Genomic DNA, 18581 nt, shown 5'->3' with positions numbered 1-18581 from the left:
GCTCGGTGGCTCGCTATGCTCACCACACTATATAATATCAACTCCACGCCAACGTGGATAGTGGGGGTATGAAAAGGTCAGATGACGCGTACTGCCGCCCCTCACAGGTAATCACCCATCAGGGTGGCTGTACAATGAAAAATCGGGTCTAGGGGTACATTTAACATAGTAATCACCCATCGGGGTGGCTGTACAATTAAAAATAGGGTCTGATCACATCGCATCACATGCGATCGGGTCGCATGCGATGCGATCAGATAGACCCGATGGCATAAGATAAAAATCTTGGGCGCCGTGCTAGGAAACAAGTACCGGTGACTTAACTGAACACTGGCTGTTCCAATTTGTGGAAATGCGATCATGTCTGAATTACCCCAATAAGTCTACATTGCAGTTTCCAGCTTGCGCAGTGATAGACCTATATTGCTACGGGTGATAATATATTGTAATTTCAAGTAAATGTGACATATCCACTATATAATCTCTATGTACTGTAGAATTCTAAATTAAGTTCCCCTCCAAGTCTCCATCTTAACTTTACATTGAACACTCTGGAGTCCCATTTAAGACTTGGGTCTTGTGCCCATGACATCTCATTATGGTATGCAAATATTCCAAATGATGAAATATGCAATATCCAAAATACGTCTGGTCCGAATAATTTTAGATATGTCAGACTCAACCTGTATTTTAGTTGCTAGGGAAATCGTTCTACCATGCTTGGAAAAGGTTGGATTGAGTCGAGTCTCCATAAGTGTTATGTAGTTTGCTAAAATGTTCGAAAATACCACATTCTCTTTTATTTATATCTGTAATTTTTTTGATGATGAAATTGATAGAGTTGGCTGTAGCCAAGCACATACTGTAGTAGCAATAAAATAATCAGGAGTTTGGAGAACTAGTCCCTTTGGTAGCGTTGCTTTCAATTTTATCACTTCTGTGGTATTTTATTATTATTATTATTATTATTATCGTTAAATGCGCCACAAGGGTTCCGCAGCGCCTGACAACTGGGGTGACACAGCAGGGGTCGAAGCAAGCATGATCATAATTTTATAATGAGAATTGGTTACATTTAATGAAGAAGTGGGTTTTGAGTGCCCGTTTAAAGTTTTGTAGGGAGGTGGCAAGTCTGATAGGGAGAGGTAGAGAATTCCAGAGATATGGAGCACACTGGCAAAAATCTTGGAGGCGGGAGTGGGAGGAAGTAACCAGTTGGCAGGAGAGGTGGCGTGCATTTGTGGAGTGGAGAGGGCAGGTGGGAGTGTAAGGAGAGATAAGATCAGATATGTAGGAGGGAGAGGAATGGGTGATTGCTTTGTAAGTGTGTGTGAGGAGCTTGAATTGTATTCTGAAGGGAAAGGGGAGCCAGTGTAGAGCTTGAAAGAGAGGAGAGGTGGACATAGTATATTTGGAGAGGAAGATAAACAGTATTGAGGATAGATTGGAGTGGAGAGAGTTGTTTTATAGGAAGGCCAGAAAGTAAGAGGTTACAGTAGTCCAATCTGGAGGGGAATAGTGAGAGGATGAGGGCCTTTGTAGCATCCTGGGTGAGATAGGGTCTGATCCTGTAAATATTTTTCAGGTGGAAATTACAGGACTGTGAGAGATGCTGAATGTGTGGTTTAAAGAGAGAGAGTGTCATGAACCTGACTTGGTTCAGTCAGTTTCTGAGGTTTCTATGCCTGTTTGCTCCTAGCTGCTGCTGTTGCAGCTGCCCTGCATTCCCAGTGATTAAGTCTCCAGTGAACTTCCCTGAGTTCTGCAGCCTGATCCCTGACCCACACACACCTGTGCAGTAATCAGGTGTGTCTGTCTTTCCCCAGTGTTGATTAGTGCTGCGGCTGGCAGCCAATCACAGAAAGGCAAGGGGGATATAACTCAGGCCCTGGGCCTTCATTCCTTGCCTTGAACAATTGCTTACCTGTTCCCAGAATCTCCTGTGTCAGAGAAGTTTCCAAGGCTCCGAGATCTCCAGCGTACCCCTGCGATACTACCTGGTTCTCTCCATCTCCAGAAGACTCCTGCGATTCCATCCCTGCAGTTGAGTAGCCGGTGTTCCGCTACAAACATCATTTGGCTTTTCAGCCCATCAGTGACTTTCCCACCTGGTCCTGAAAACTGCCGACAGACTCTGTCGACTCCGGGGTTGACTACTCCCTGCTGCTCTCATAGTGACTACATCATCTGTCCTATACTTCCAGCAAGTACCCCGGGGCCTTCCCTCATCTGTCGACACCACGGTCGACATCTCACGTCGACATCCCCAGCAATTCCCAGATTGCACTTCCCTCATTGAGCTCTCCAAGTTCAAGTGTCATCACCCCAGCCTGCATCCAGAGGGCCAGGGCAGGGGGCCGCGACCTGCCTGTCAGACGCAGCTAAGTCCAAAGCTCCTTGCGGGGCTCCCTGGTGAATACCGCTGGCAGGTTAGACTCCGCGCCCCTGTTCCTGGTCTCCGCCAACACTCTGGTTCACAGTGCCCTGATCCTCCTGTGTATTTCTCATATCAAACCTCCTGCGTTCAACTATCCAGCGCCCTCCACTGGTCCACCACGGTCACAGCCGGGAACACAAAATATCCCTGCGCTGACAGTTTGTTCAAGGCCGATGGACTCGGTTCAAGACCCCAGTGTGGGACCAGCGGTCATCCAAAATGTTACCGCTCGGATAGAGACTCAAGAAGCCACTCAGCAGCGAGTGATAAAATATCTTCAAGAGGTATCCAGTCGATTGGATACAATGCAGCAGTCATTGTCAACTCATGTGTCGACTGTCCAAAATTTTTTACCACCCACTTCCCATTCCAGTCTCCAATTGCCGGTACCAAGCAAATACGACGGTGATTCCAAAACCTGCAGGGGATTCATTAATCAGTGTCAAATTCAATTTGAACTGTTACCTCACAACTTCCCCACAGCTAGAATAAAGATTGCATATATCGTCTCATTGCTTTCCGGAACTGCCCTCGAATGGGTATCACCGCTGTGGGAGAAGTCTGATCCTCTCCTTGCAGACTATGACATGTTTATCCAGACTTTTCGCCGTATTTTTGATAGACCAGGTCGCTCAGCCTCTGCTTCCATAGATATCCTTCAGGTCAAACAAGGATCTCGGCCCATGGGGCAATATGTGGTCCACTTTCAGACTTTGGCATCCGAGTTACTGTGGAACAATGAAGCCTTGACAGCTGCGTTCTGGTTAGGAGTATCAGATCGCATCAAGGATGAGCTGGCAACCCGGGATCTTCCAGATCGGTTGGAAGACCTTATCTCCCAATGTGTCAAGATTGATTTACGCCTCCGTGAGAGAGGTCTTGAAAAACAAAAGAAGTTAATTCCTAGAGAGATTCCTGAATCACGTTCTGTGTCTCCTGACCGTGAAGAACCCATGCAAATTGGTAGATCACGCCTGACTCCTGTCGAACGTGCCCGCAGGCAGCGCAATAGATTGTGTATATATTGTGTTGCTTCCAATCATTTCATTGATGCCTGTCCTGAGCGTTCAGGAGAACGCCAAGGCCTGACCTGCAATGGAGAAGTCAGGTTGGGTCAACTTGTGAAATCTCCTCACGATAATGACTTTGTCCTTTCAGTGTCCCTCGAGACTCCAGCCGGACCCATACCCAATTCTGCCCTAGCAGATTCCGGGTCAGGTGGAAACTTCATCTCTTATGACCTTGTCTCCAAGTTGAAAATTCCTCTGGTACCCATATCTCCGCCTATCTCTGTTACCGTGATGGATGGCAGCAAGATTCCTGGCAGTGAGGTTCATTTCCGTACTGAACCTGTCCTTTTAAAAGTTGGTACTTTGCATCAAGAGTTAATAAAATTCTTTGTGATTCCCAAAGCATCCTATGACATTGTGCTGGGGCTTCCATGGCTCCGACTCCATAACCCCAGTATCAACTGGTCCACTTTACAGTTGGAACATTGGAGTCCATATTGTCGTCAGCATTGTACTGTTCCGGCGCTGCCAACCGGTTCCACGAATGTTGCACCATTTCCTGGTTGGCCTGACACCTACAGAGACCTTATGGATAAGCATGCTGCCGATACCCTGCCACCACCTCAGGAGTGGGATTGCTCCATCAATTTGCGCCCAGGGAAAATTCCTCCTAAAGGCCGTACCTACCCGGTATCAGTCCCTAAGAATCAGGCCATGCAATCTGGTAATAGAAAGAATCTTCAAAAGAGATTCGTCCGACCTTCTAATCCTCCTGCTGGTATAGGTGTTTGCCCTGCAAAGAAAAAAGGTGGTCTCCGATCTTGTATTGATTCCAGAGATGTAGAATCCCATCGCTCTCCAGTAAAAGAGGTTCCACGTCAGCTCAGACAAAACAAGCCCTATGATAGGATTATGTGCCGTTCTGGTACTCTGAGTGTAAAAACTGATGTCCTATCTTGCTCCATGAAGGAAGACTACCCCATTCCTGATTCCATCGCATTTGCTCCTACGCAAGTATCTCCTACGCCTCCTTCTGGTAAGACATTTGTGCCCCCTGAGCTCCGCCCAAGAGAGTTGTCAGGGGTTCATAAATCTTTGTTCCCCGGGCGTCCTGGTGCCCAAAACACCCTCGAGACTCTGCAACGCTCCGATGGATGGCCACAGATCAGAGAAGATATCAAAGAATGTGTGACATCCTGTCCAGAGGGTACACAGCATAAAATTCCTTTCCAAGGAGGTCCTATCCTCCACGACCATGTTTTTCTCCAGGATGATACTCCGATAAATTCAGTTTCCATCGATGATGGATGGTCCACCTGTTCCGAAGATGAAAACTATGTTTTGCCTCAGGAAAAAATTAAATTGAATTCTACAAGTTGCTATCCAAAAGCCCCTGGCTATCTTACTAGATGCAACTTAAGCGATAGTGGAGTCCTAGCCTCAAGGGCCCGATCCTCCCGTCCCTACCAAGTTCGTTGGGGTGTTCGGAGTCCACCCCTAAAGGAGGGGGTACTGTCATGAACCTGACTTGGTTCAGTCAGTTTCTGAGGTTTCTATGCCTGTTTGCTCCTAGCTGCTGCTGTTGCAGCTGCCCTGCATTCCCAGTGATTAAGTCTCCAGTGAACTTCCCTGAGTTCTGCAGCCTGATCCCTGACCCACACACACCTGTGCAGTAATCAGGTGTGTCTGTCTTTCCCCAGTGTTGATTAGTGCTGCGGCTGGCAGCCAATCACAGAAAGGCAAGGGGGATATAACTCAGGCCCTGGGCCTTCATTCCTTGCCTTGAACAATTGCTTACCTGTTCCCAGAATCTCCTGTGTCAGAGAAGTTTCCAAGGCTCCGAGATCTCCAGCGTACCCCTGCGATACTACCTGGTTCTCTCCATCTCCAGAAGACTCCTGCGATTCCATCCCTGCAGTTGAGTAGCCGGTGTTCCGCTACAAACATCATTTGGCTTTTCAGCCCATCAGTGACTTTCCCACCTGGTCCTGAAAACTGCCGACAGACTCTGTCGACTCCGGGGTTGACTACTCCCTGCTGCTCTCATAGTGACTACATCATCTGTCCTATACTTCCAGCAAGTACCCCGGGGCCTTCCCTCATCTGTCGACACCACGGTCGACATCTCACGTCGACATCCCCAGCAATTCCCAGATTGCACTTCCCTCATTGAGCTCTCCAAGTTCAAGTGTCATCACCCCAGCCTGCATCCAGAGGGCCAGGGCAGGGGGCCGCGACCTGCCTGTCAGACGCAGCTAAGTCCAAAGCTCCTTGCGGGGCTCCCTGGTGAATACCGCTGGCAGGTTAGACTCCGCGCCCCTGTTCCTGGTCTCCGCCAACACTCTGGTTCACAGTGCCCTGATCCTCCTGTGTATTTCTCATATCAAACCTCCTGCGTTCAACTATCCAGCGCCCTCCACTGGTCCACCACGGTCACAGCCGGGAACACAAAATATCCCTGCGCTGACAGAGAGGAATCAAGAATGGCGCGAAGGCTGCATAGTTGGTGGCTGAAGGAGATAGTTGTTCCATCAATAGATATTGAAATTGTGGAAGGTGAGGTTAGGTGGGAGGGTAGGAAGATGATCAGCTCAGTCTTCGACATATTTAGCTTAAGAAAGTGCTGGGACATCCTCATAGAGGTGATATTGGAAGTCAAATGAGCGAATGAGCTCACCTAGAGATGATGTATAGAGAGAAAAAAGGAGGACCAAGAATAGAGCCTTGGGGGACACATACTGTTGGTGGAAGTGCAGGGGAGGTGGAGTCATGACAGGATACAGAGATGGAGCGGTCAGAGAGGCAGCAAGATAGCCTGGAGCGAGCAGCATAACGCAGGCCAAGGGAGTGAAGGATTTGGAGAAGGAGAGGGTGGTCCACAGTGTCAAAAGCAGCAGAATGGTCCAGAAGAATAAGAAGAGAGTAGTGTCCTTTAGATTTGGCAGCATGAAGATCATTGCAGACTTTTGTGAGAGTAGTTTCAGTGGAGTGGAGGGGACAGAAGCCAGACTGGAATGGATTGAGGGAGTGGGAGGAAAGAAAGGCAGAAAGCCAATTATATTCTCAAGGAGTTTGGAGGCAAAAGGTAGGAGTTAAATGGGTCATAGAATTAGGATCAAGGTTAGGTTTTTTAAGGATAGGAGAGACAAGAGCATACTTGAAGGCAGAGAGGACAGTACCCGATGAGAGGGATAGATTGAAGAGGTGGGCAAGATGGGAACACAGATAAGTAGTAACCTATGATGAATTGGCTATGGTTGTTAACTAACTCCAGAAAAGACCAACAAGCTAAGACCTTCTCTGGATACAGTATATCTGAGCAGGAGCCGCTGTTTTTTGTCCCCGAAGCTGCACTTTATATTGTGTCAGTGCCATAAGATCTGGTACAAAACATATAATAATGTATATGGGCCAGATTTAAATGATATGCTACATTCCCAAACATAAATCCACTTCTTCAGAGGCCATTTTAGTTGTATTTGAGGACAGGTGCTAGAATAGACCCTAGGCTATCACACATGTTGGTGGTATGACCAATATTGCATTGATGTTGGAGTTTTAACAATCTCCATAGCAATTGCAAAGTCCATGGAGTCTAAAAGTTGGCTTCTTAGTATTTGCATACTTATGCAGTTGCTGCTGAAAGAGCAGCTGCATTACCAACCACCTCGGAGAGATAAAGTAATGGAATTCTTTAAAATTTGCTACTTTTAGGATAAGTAATGTTTCAGAAAAATGTCCCTTTAAGGACACCACGAGAAGTGATACAGTTCAAACAGAAGTGATGAAACTTTTTTAGTTTTGAATAACGAAAGGTCAATCTTCTACACACTATCACTGTTGAACATTTCAATATGATTGACCAGAAACCCTACATTTAACAATAAAACTAATTCCTTACACTTTCTTCTCACTATATCATATAACAAACTACACTGACAACACAATGATGTGAATAACTGTATCGGGAAGTGAAACACAATGCCAATAACAGAGAAGTATCACATAATAATGTCAATATTAAGACAAACAACTGTTGCACTTATGCCTTCTGTATCTTCTGGTGAGGTCTGGACATACAGTATCTATGGGAGAGCTTTGGACAGAGATAAAGTCGATGGAGATAGGGTCAGATGTATTAAGCCTGGTGAAGTCATAAAGTAGAAGGTGGTAATGCACCAGGCAATCAGCTCCTAAATGTCAAGATACAGGTTGGGTTTGAAAAATGATTGGCTGGTGCGTTATTATTTCACCATGCTTAATAAATATGCCCCCCAGAACCAGCCAACCAGCTTCCAACTGTCATTTTTCAAACATAACCCGTGCCGTGGTAGTTAGGAGCTGAGTGGCTCATAAGGATTTGTAAATAGACCCCAGATCTATTTGCTATGTAATATATGTTCATGGTTATCATAGTACTGTAATATCATTCAGGTGGTGCATAGTGTAACTCTCACAGGCCAATACAGAGCAGAAAGCAATTCAGTTTTGCGTTAGAGTCTTGTTTTATTAAGCTTTAGTAAATTTGTCTCCAGAATACGATTGATTAGATTTACAGTACTATATCCTTAATGGCTGTGCTTCCTCTGATCTGGGTGTTAAAGTATTAACTCTGTAACTTCTCCAGCAGTGATAATGAGGAAATGACTGCTTCTTTTCACATCCCAAGAGGATTTAATGTATTAAGATGTGATTATGTGCAGGAAGCTGGTATTGCTGTGCTAATTATTATTATATTTTTATTGCAGTAGCCTGTTTATTTCTACTGTATGGATTTATTTTAAGAGTTTTTAACTATGCAAGAAATATTTAGTCAAAGTCCGGCCACATTACATTTATGATCCATATGCACTGTCTATTCGTATGACTCTTGGGCATACGTGGTGCACATGGAATGCATGTGAGGTCAACTGCTTTATTTGTGAATTCTACAATTAGAGATCAAATATGAATTAGCCCCAAGGTCTGCATACTCTTCTCTCCGAGATTGAACTTTATTCTGCTTATTTTGGTTGTAAATGAATACCAGTAAAATAGAGGTTTTTAGCTTCTTCATTCCTGGATCAACTAAACTTTCCTGGAAAAATGGTTTCCATTTAAATGGAATATGCAGAAAATTAAATACTTGGGGATTTTCCTGACTCACTATTAGCTTTTCCAGGTTAATTCCCCCCATATCTTAGATCAAAGTAAATATGACCTACAGTACATCTATGGTCCAATTTCTTGGATTGGCATGTGAACTCAATGAATTTGAACTTTCTCCCTCAGCTCTTCTTTCTTTTTCGGACCCTTCCAACTTTTGTTTCCAACTGTATTTTTAAATTTCTAAAGTTTTTCACCAGTTATTTGGGCAAATAAGCATCCCTGGTATGTTTAAAGATGCTACAACATCCAACAAACACTTAGCCGCCCAACTATCCCATTGGCCCTTATTCTGATTTCGACACATTCGTTTGTATTGCGTTTTGCTGCTGAGTGCGCATGCGTACCATACGCATTGCGCATGTGTAACGGTGGCACTCCGCACTCGGGCGGAACGCTACAAGTAAAAACTGGCCTCCGAACACAGTCGGACAATATGTGCATAATGTGGGCGTATAGATGGGCGCGGACTGAGATTGGGCAAAACTGGGCATAAACCGAGGAGTAAATATGGGTGTGGCCCATAAGTGCAGTGTGTGCCTTCGGACTGCTCACCGAGCGATCGTGCCCTTACAGTCCCAAAACCTTTGGTGGGAACAAGTAGCTTTCATGGCTCACAGAGCACTAGTTCATCGGCACCGCATTCGGTCGGGCAATCAGTACTCCTGCAGCCCAAATACTCCCAGCTGCTCACAATATGAACCCTTTCCTCTGGTTAATTTACTTTAATTACTCCAGTCCTCTGGTCAATTTTCTTGAATTAACCCATTAAGTCATTGCAGCCCACACACACGGAAGTCGTTTGCATGCTGAAAGACCGTGCAAACTTTGTGAGTTCCGTCCGCACACAGTGGCGTTACAACACCACTTCCTCTTATGTTGTAGTTCGTCCGAACTGATGCAGTGGCCTTATAGGCGTGTCTTCGCTCACCCTATTGGTGTGTGGTTCGTTCGCTCGGATACGCGTGAACGCATATCCGAAGCAGGGAGAGGGGGGTGGGATGCCAAGATGATTGGTCTCTTCCACCGCCACTGCGCCGCTGGATGTCAGCGATAGCACCGGGAGTGGCCTGAGTCCAGATGCCTCTCTCCCTCCAAGCACCAGACCGCTCTACTCGGACCTCCTGTTCAGCAGACGGCAGATGGCAAAAAGGGATCACCGCAGGTCTCCCTCTTGCAGAAAAGGGATGGGAAAAAGTCTGGGGTGGCGTTGGAGATAAAGGTCTGACTTTGAGATTAGAAGCTCAGAGGGACACGCAGTTGTGGATAAAAAGCAAGCATAGATTCCCAGTCTTTACGCGTTTCTCTGTTCTTCACATCTGATGGTTTCCTCAGAAGATGTTCCTGGGCTTCCTTGCCAGTGGCAGTTGCAGAGGTGGAGATGCAGCACAGTGCAAAATTCAAATAGGGCAGCCACACCAACTGCCAGTGAATCCTGGCCTGGGATGTTTGACATTGTTTGGGGTGGCAATAGGTGTGATGCCCCTATTTGAATTTGGTAAATCTACCCCTCATCCCCATTCAGCCACTTGTTGATGTTTTACAGTGAGCAGCAAAGTGTCTAAGCACTGTTTGTTCTGATACAAAGTCTACAGACCTTGCATTGATGAAAACTCTCCTCACTGTAAATAACCAGCTATCCAGGCACACAACTCCCTCCTAGCACCACCTGGCATCAATAGCAGCCTTGTTTCTTTACAGTTCTGGATCATTTTCAGCTCCTGTTAGGCACATTGCAGATCACAGTGATCGCAAGTACTCATTATAATTAGTGTTGTGTCACATATTTAGGAAGCATTAACTACAGTACTAATGGAGAACAAGATGTTCTAGATGCAAAGTGCATACATAACACAACATTTTGCATATATACTGTAGGCAGAAATTGATAACTTAATGTCTTATGATGTCTATTGGCTGTAGCAGTACATGTCTGTGCTTATATGTGTTACTTTCAGAAGTAGGCAAGTATGGGTTTACAAGTGATATATATATATATATATATATATATATATATATGACAAACTACTCCTCACCTCTATGAGACCACTAGAGGCCACTAGATGGACTAAAGGGCCCCATACACTACAACAATATGTCTGACATTGAAGTTGGATGTAATTTCCCTTGAACTCCCCATGGACCATCCCGGGAGTGATTCCATCCGATTTTGTACTTTGGTGTCATTTTTGCATAAGATATATCTCATGCGATTGATCAAGCCAAGATAAATCGCATGAGATATCTTGTACCATAACATATATCTGAATTAGAGGGGGTAGGGGGACAGGAAATGCCAGTCAAACTTCCTGCGATACATCTCATGCGATATATCGCATGCACAAAAAGCACTCCATTTTCCATCCGATTCCATGCCATTCCGATAAATCAGTGGTACAGAACGAGTGATCTAGAGGCTCCTATTCAACACTCACAGGACCGTGCATCGGATCAGATGGAAAACGCATACGATTTGCCACTATAAAAATTATTTATTGGCCCGATCTATTTCAAACTTACTGGATATGGAGAGAGGGAGCTATGAAGGCAGAGATTGGATGTCGGAGCAGATAGGGACTAGGGGTGGGGGTGGAGAGTTTGTGGGCTTAAAACGGTCACAGCTCAAAGTGAACGTAAAAACTGTCACATCTCAAAGTGAAAGTACATTGCAGAAGCTGTTTTTTTTATGGGCTTTCAATTAGTAAATACATATATTTCACTGTTTTAAGCTAGCTGAGTAATATAACTCTACATATTTTAAGTAAACCATTGAATAACAGTTAAGTATTACTATTTTCATGTAACTGAGTGTGTCTCCGGTACACCTAGGTCATTATTTTATGTATGCTCTGTTTTCCCCAGTGTCCATTGCTGCAGAGTACAGAGGCGTCACACAAATGGTCTGTGGTGATAATGAGCAGATAAGTAGTCTTAGCTTTTAGAGTGAAATGCTCATTGTAATACAGAACAATCACACTAACCACTCTGCAATGAGGTCCGGAGGAACGAGCACGTCGGCCCCAGCACACATCCTACAGAGCCTGTCTGTACTTGCTTCTGAAGTAGCTCAGAGTCTGGTGTTTATTTCCTCTCTCTCCTTACATCTTGCCATCTAGGCGGGGATATTGTAAGGAGTGTTTCTGTACTGTAACCTCCCATTTCAGCCTCATTAAAATATATACAATAGACCGTATACGGAGTACATCTAACAGAAACCACATGGCCATTTAAAAAGATTTCCACATGTGTTTTTTTTTTCCTGCTTGCAGCGTCCTCAGGTCTTAGAAGTTGGAGGTCAAGTACAAAACACTAAGGAATATAAATAAACCATTGGTATCAGTTCCTGGTTTGATTGCAGACTCACGCCAAGAGTCCTGGGTATGACCTAATAAGTTTGACTTCAGCTGTAACCGTGCTTGTGTCTTGCAGAAAGAACAAGATAATATTTCCCGATCTACGGCACAAATATGAAGAAGTCGATTAGACGAATGTTCCAACCTGCAGGGGACAAGGAGGACGGAGCATATGACGGGGTGATCTTGCGATCTGATAGCTGCACCTCAGTGCAGGATGATCCACAGATGATATTCAAGGTATGTGATTAGAATGCGACACTGACACCTGGGTGTTTGTTTAACAGTTACAGAGGATATATGTGAATGAGACAGAGCCTAAGTTGGGAGAGAATTTAAATCTTTTTTACTGTACATTGCAGGCTAACTAATTAATGTAATAGACCTAATTGCTTGTACAGAGAAAGATAAACATCTGTAATATGTAATATATATATATATATATATATATATATATATATATATATACACACACACAGTGAGTAATTATAGGGCTTTTCTATTGTGAAACAATTTATTTTGTTGGATTAGTTTCCATTCCAGCACATTACGGAACGCTGAAAGCTATTCTGTCATTAAAGACTTCCCTGCACTTGTTTGTTATTACTGCACTATGAATGTGCACTTATATTATGTGAAACCCCGAGGTTCTCCTGTTTGATTTGTGCTCACTCTGCTTTCAGATTGAAATTTTGAAAGGGTTCCAGAATAAGTTTCTGATGCAAATCATTTAATCAATGTTAGGCTCCATACACACCCAGGGACCAAATTGGTCGCTGATGAAAATGGAGTCACTGAGGACCAGATGTGCTAAGCTTGAAAAGTGATAAAATGGAGAGTGATAAACTCAGCTCCTACCTGCCTGTTACAGGCTGGGTTTGAAAAATGACAGGTAAGAGCTGATTGGTTGGTGGTTTATCACTCTCCATTTTATCACATTTCAAGGTTAAGTACATGTCGCAGGAGCACTTTCCTTCGACCAGCGACCTGTATTGGGCTGGTCGCAGGAGTGCGCTCCTAGTGACCGTCGCACCATACACACAGGGATATGGTAGCTCAGCTACCATATCCCCAGTGATATAGGCTTAAATCATCCCGTGTGTACAGGGCTTTACACTCACACCAGGCATCTCACCCTCGCAGTTCTGTTCTGCTCCATATGCAGACTCAGTCACCCATACTATACAAGTGTCATATATCAAATGAATCAGTCTCCTCAGGCATCCTAGTCACATTGTGCTGCAGCTAAGGCGCACAGACATTAACAGAGCCGCATGTAACCTGGCAGCTTACCCACACTTGGCATCTCACACTGCATGGTATACTGTAGGTATAGGCTGGATATATGAAGAGTCATCTGGGCAGTCACTTTGGGTGAGACAAAAATTTACGCTCATAGGGGGTTGAAAGTCTATTACGATTGTGAATATTCTGCAACACGTAACAGAGAATATTTGACAGAGATTATACACCTACAACTGCACCCAGGGACGGACTGGGCCACCGAATCGGCCTTTGCATTTGTGAACACGCACTACGGGATGTTGCACCGGGAACATGCACGCACACGGTGGGATGCGTGCATTGCTGATCCCAGCATGCAGGAGTGAGGGGAATAGCTGTATGTGATGCCCCCCTCTCTCCTGGACCCGATTGGTGCACAAAGAGAGGCACCAGACCAGTCACGAGTCCAGTGGCTTTCTCTGTGCACTGACCGGGAGGCGGTGCTTCCTCCCTGGATTAACAAGTTGGCCCACCTGGCCATCGGTCCCTCTGGCATTTGCCATAAGTTCCAGATGGCCAGTCCGGCCCTTACTGCACCTGTAGTGCCTTATAATGAGTTGGAAGGGTCAAACTGAGTTTTACATCTGTCATGAAATGCATAGTTTTAGGCCTGACTCCTGAAAAATTAGGAGTCTCTCACACCTTCCAGGAGAGTATGCATTTATCCCATGGCATAAAGGCTTTTAGCCCTTTATTTTAGGTACCACAAACCTCACAACTTTAGACGACAATAACATTCCTAAAATAACTTAAAACAATAACAACTCCCTGGGGGAGATTTAATAGGATGAGAGATTCAGAAAGTGAGATAATTGGTAAGAAATCTCCAGTTTTTTAAAGCGGCAATCATTTACACTGCATAACCAGTTTGATTTTTGAAGTGTACATGATTGCCGCTTTAAAAAAACTGGAGATTTCTTAGCAAATCTCTCACTTTCTGAATCTGTCATCCTATTACACCCCCCCCAGTCTTCTTTACAAAAACATAGTATAATTATGCCCACAAAAGAATAAGAGTGAAATTTATCACATCTAAAAAGGTGGAAAAATGGAGAGGTTGTCCATAGTAACAACTACATATCATGTTATAAAATATCTACATATCATGTTATAAAATATTTGTGATAAATGCTAGCTATAAGATGATTGTATGCTGTGGGCACTGCACTCTTTAGAAGTTTTGAAACATTTCTCCTATGCAGAACTGTTTCATAACAGGTAACATTAGTAATACATTTTGGTCGTGAGAAAGAAATGCTCTGTCCAAACAACTTGGTGTTCAGTTAGACGTTCTATGAAAATACGGTTTTATATTTTGTTCTTGTAGATATTTCCTATGTCGAAGCACGCAACAAATATCAATTAATTTGAAATCAATAAAGCTACAGTAGCCACCTGTCAGTTGGGCTACTTACGGATGTCAAAAAATATTACATAAAATTATTAAATAAAAATATTCAGAATAAACTGCCTCACTATGAAAATGCATATTATATTTATGTTTTGTGAGATAAGGCACAAAACTATACATAAAAAAAGAGTAAATCTATTTCTCCAAAACATCAGAGTGCGCACAATAAAAAGATAAATCAATAAAAAAAATCAATACATTTTGTAAAACACTTAAATATAAACACACACACACACACACACGCAGTATAACTATATATATATATATATATATATATATATATATATATATATATACAGAACTTACCCAAGCCTCCGTGAAGGAAAGGAATGGACCAGCACTCACAGTTAGGTGAAAGAAAAAAGCTTGTATTCAGCAGTTACAACATAGTGTACAGGCAGGCTGACCCAACAGCCGTTTCAACTGGAAACCTTTCCAGTTTTCATCAGGGGTACATCAATGCATTAACAGACTCGTTTATATAGCATACAATAAGGCGCCAAACCCGCCCTGCTCACTTCAAGTGGGGAGCTGTCAATCAGCACCCCGCTACCGAGCATCCAGCGCCTGTCAGATGACGCTGCCAGGGGGGTGTGAGATGCGCGTCAGAGGGGAATCCCTGTGACGTGAGTCCGTAACACAGGATTGCCTTAATGCACAGAAGTGTGTAAGCTAGTTATACATAACGCGTGTGATTATAGAACTTACAATGATGTGAGGACAAGGTACCAACACCGTGAGGGGATGGATCAGCAGGAGGAAGAATCCGCGTGTAAGTTAAAGGATAACGTGGGCGGTAAACAGATATGAAAAATTTGTGAAGAAATCATACAGAGCAGCCAGAATGTACATGCACGGAGTGTGTAACAGCAGCCCATCATAGCGAGTAGAATAAATGTAAATAGCATAGTCGCACGGCGGCAGACATTCACAGTTGTGCATTGCAGGGAAGTAGCACGGCGGCCACAGAACAACACAAATTTCAATACAGACATGTAAGGTATATAGCGACACCTCTCTGTGTCGACAGGGCAATGCATAGCGTCCTGAACAGCCTTATAGTCATGATCAAATACATGTGGCTTGAAGAGGCGCACAATAGTCCAGTGGATAGCAAGTCAACACAACGAAATGTTGACATGAACAAAAGATAATAACGCTTAGTACATTGGTCATTCCACTCAGCTTAGAATAAATTGGAAATGTCGTGACACTTATGTGTGTGGATGCCATTAAAAAACAGTTGACAGCGGAATATACCTATGAGTCAAAAAAATTCACTCATGGCAACCACTGACATTTGTTGCTACTGGTAGATGCGTATTTATGTGTCTGCTGGATGGAAAGCAGAGTATTAGGTCCATCCTGAGGATTACATAAGGGGCTGGGCATATGTATGTACATTAGAAAAAAAGAAAAGAAAAGAAAGGAATAACACTAGATAATAAAGATAAGAAGCGTTTTGAGGGACATATGGATACACTCAGGTATCATCCGTGGCTTAAATAAAGCATCCCATTTTGAAGTCTTCATTTAGACCAGATGGGGCCAAAGAATTCAAACGATAAATCCATCTTAGCTCTCTCTGAAGCAATAATTTTTCACGGTCGCCCCCTCTTCGTAGGGGGGGTATATGGTCAATGAGAAAACATCTCAATTGACCAATGTTGTGTTTTTTCTCTAGGAAATGTCGAGCAACAGGTAGGTTTTTGAGGTCCAGGCTTTCTGTTGTGGGTAGCAGACTTTTCTTGATGGACGATCTATGTTGACCAATTCGTTCCTTGGCAGTTCTGATCGTCTTGCCGACATAAATCATTTGACAAGGGCAAAGAAGGGCATAAATCAGATATTTGCTATTGCAGTCCAGTTTATGTCTGATGATAAATTTTTCACCATTAGTTGGGTTGGTGAATGTGTCACCTGTCATGAGGAACGGGCAATTGACACACCCCGAGCATCTGTAAACACCATTTTTGCGAGAAAGCCAGCTGGAAGGCTTAGCTATGTTGCCTGAAGGATCCGTAACCACCAGCATGTCTTTGAGGTTCGGGCCTCTCCTATAGGCAAATCTAGGCGGAGTATGTAGTGTCGGTTGCAATACTGGGTCACTTGCCACAAGGTGCCAGTGCTTAAGGATGATTTTCTTCACAAATTTAGAAGCCACCGTAAATGTGCTACAGAAATTGAGTCTGTCTGTTTCAACCGAGTTTGCAGATTTAACCTTGAGTAGTTCATCCCTATTCAATAGGGACACCCTGGTCATCGCTTCTTCAACATCATGCTTGGTATATCCTCTTTCGAGAAAGCGCTCACACATCTGTGTCAGAGCCTCTGGGAGGGTATCTGGGTCTGAGTTAACCCTACACACTCTGAGTAGTTGCGAGTAAGGCAGACCTTTTTTCAGCGCATGTGGATGAAAGCTGTCCGCATGTAATAAGGAATTTTTGTCGGTTGTTTTTGTGAAGATTTTTGTAGATTGCCATTGTCAAGGGTGACCATAACATCCAAATAACTGATTGATTGGTGACTGAAGCTGTTTGTGAAACGTATCGTTCCTGGTAGGGCATTAAGGTAGTTGATGAACAGTAGTAATTCTGATACACCTCCCGTCCATAGGAAAAATAAGTCGTCGATGTACCGTACGTACATTTTTATAAACTTGTTGAACCGTCGATTGTCATAAATGTGCTGTCTCTCAAAGGTCGCCATAAAGAGGTTTGCGTAGGATGGGGCCATGTTGGACCCCATCGCTGTCCCTTGGCATATATATACACACACACACACACACACACATATACATATACATATACACACACAAGTATTCTGGAGAAACCGCACACTCTTAGAGATCATTAAAGGTTGCAGGTGCTGGGACATACAAAAATCATATATTCAGAGATCCAATCCATTTCTGGTATTAGAACACAAGAACCAGCACACCACCATTTTGAGCCAAAGAAAACTTTTAGTTAATTTCCATGAAGAGCCATCAACATTTTCCAAGCATCAAACAAGATTTCAGGAGTACTTATCCAATTTCATAAGCTTAACCCCGTGGCCCTATCTGCCCATTGGGCAGATAGGGCCACGGGGTTAAGCTTATGCTGCTGTGAAGCTCCCCTTGAAATTGGATAAGTACTCCTGAAATCTTGTTTGATGCTTGGAAAATGTTGATGGCTCTTCATGGAAATTAACTAAAAGGTTTTTTTGGCTCAAAATGGTGGTGTGCTGGTTCTTGTGTTCTAATACCAGAAATGGATTGGATCTCTGAATATATATATATATATATATATATATATATATATATATATATATATATATATATATATCAAAAAGCGTTTGGGCAGCACTTCTATAGTACCCTGCTGTTAATAAAGGTACCAAGAAAAAGATAGAAAAAGAGAGGAATAGAAGTGCGCTCTGTGTTATTTCACCACTTTTGTATCACAGTAATTGTACAGAGTTAAAAAACTGTTTTTATTTACATTTTTTCATACACAAACATGATTCATTCGGTAAAAGCCTTGTGTATGATCCAATGGATGATCGAACACCAAAGTACAGTTCTCGCAGATAAGACTCTACGCGTTTCGTCTGCTAGGACTTCATCAGGGGTGATCTGGATCCAGTATAAGTGTGACAGAACTGGTATTCTTCAAAAGACAAGTTGTAAAAAACTGACGACGTCAGACTTTATAAAACCTCTGTCTTGCAGAGACAGCAGACTCTTACATACCCGAAATTCTGATGGGTATCACTTTAAAATAGCATTAAAAACAGCTCATAAACAGGTGTCTCTTCAGCGAGGTCACTGCACTTCAATAGGTGATAGGATTTCCTCTCAACTAAACGAGTGTACCAAATACTAGCGCTGAAGAGACACCTGTTTATGAGCTGTTTCAATGCTATTTTAAAGTGATACCCGTCTGCGGGAGGTTAAA

General features: G+C 43.6%; 1 protein-coding gene across 3 annotated transcripts in view; it reads left to right on the top strand.

Annotated features, from left to right (window-relative positions):
- Positions 1-18581, top strand: part of TRPA1 (transient receptor potential cation channel subfamily A member 1) — a 121996-nt gene that overhangs the window by 10019 nt on the left and 93396 nt on the right. For all 3 annotated transcript variants that reach the window (XM_083187247.1, XM_083187248.1, XM_083187246.1), the window contains exon 2: positions 12022-12185. In XM_083187247.1, coding sequence (XP_083043373.1) covers positions 12060-12185 — 126 coding nt within the window. In that variant the 5' untranslated portion in view covers positions 12022-12059. The remainder of the gene's footprint in view (positions 1-12021; positions 12186-18581) is intronic.

Source organism: Crinia signifera, chromosome 5 (genome assembly GCF_055691185.1).
Source record: "Crinia signifera chromosome 5, ASM5569118v1, whole genome shotgun sequence".
In the NCBI taxonomy this organism is placed as follows: domain Eukaryota; kingdom Metazoa; phylum Chordata; class Amphibia; order Anura; family Myobatrachidae; genus Crinia; species Crinia signifera.
This window is presented reverse-complemented; position numbering and strand designations above follow the sequence as displayed.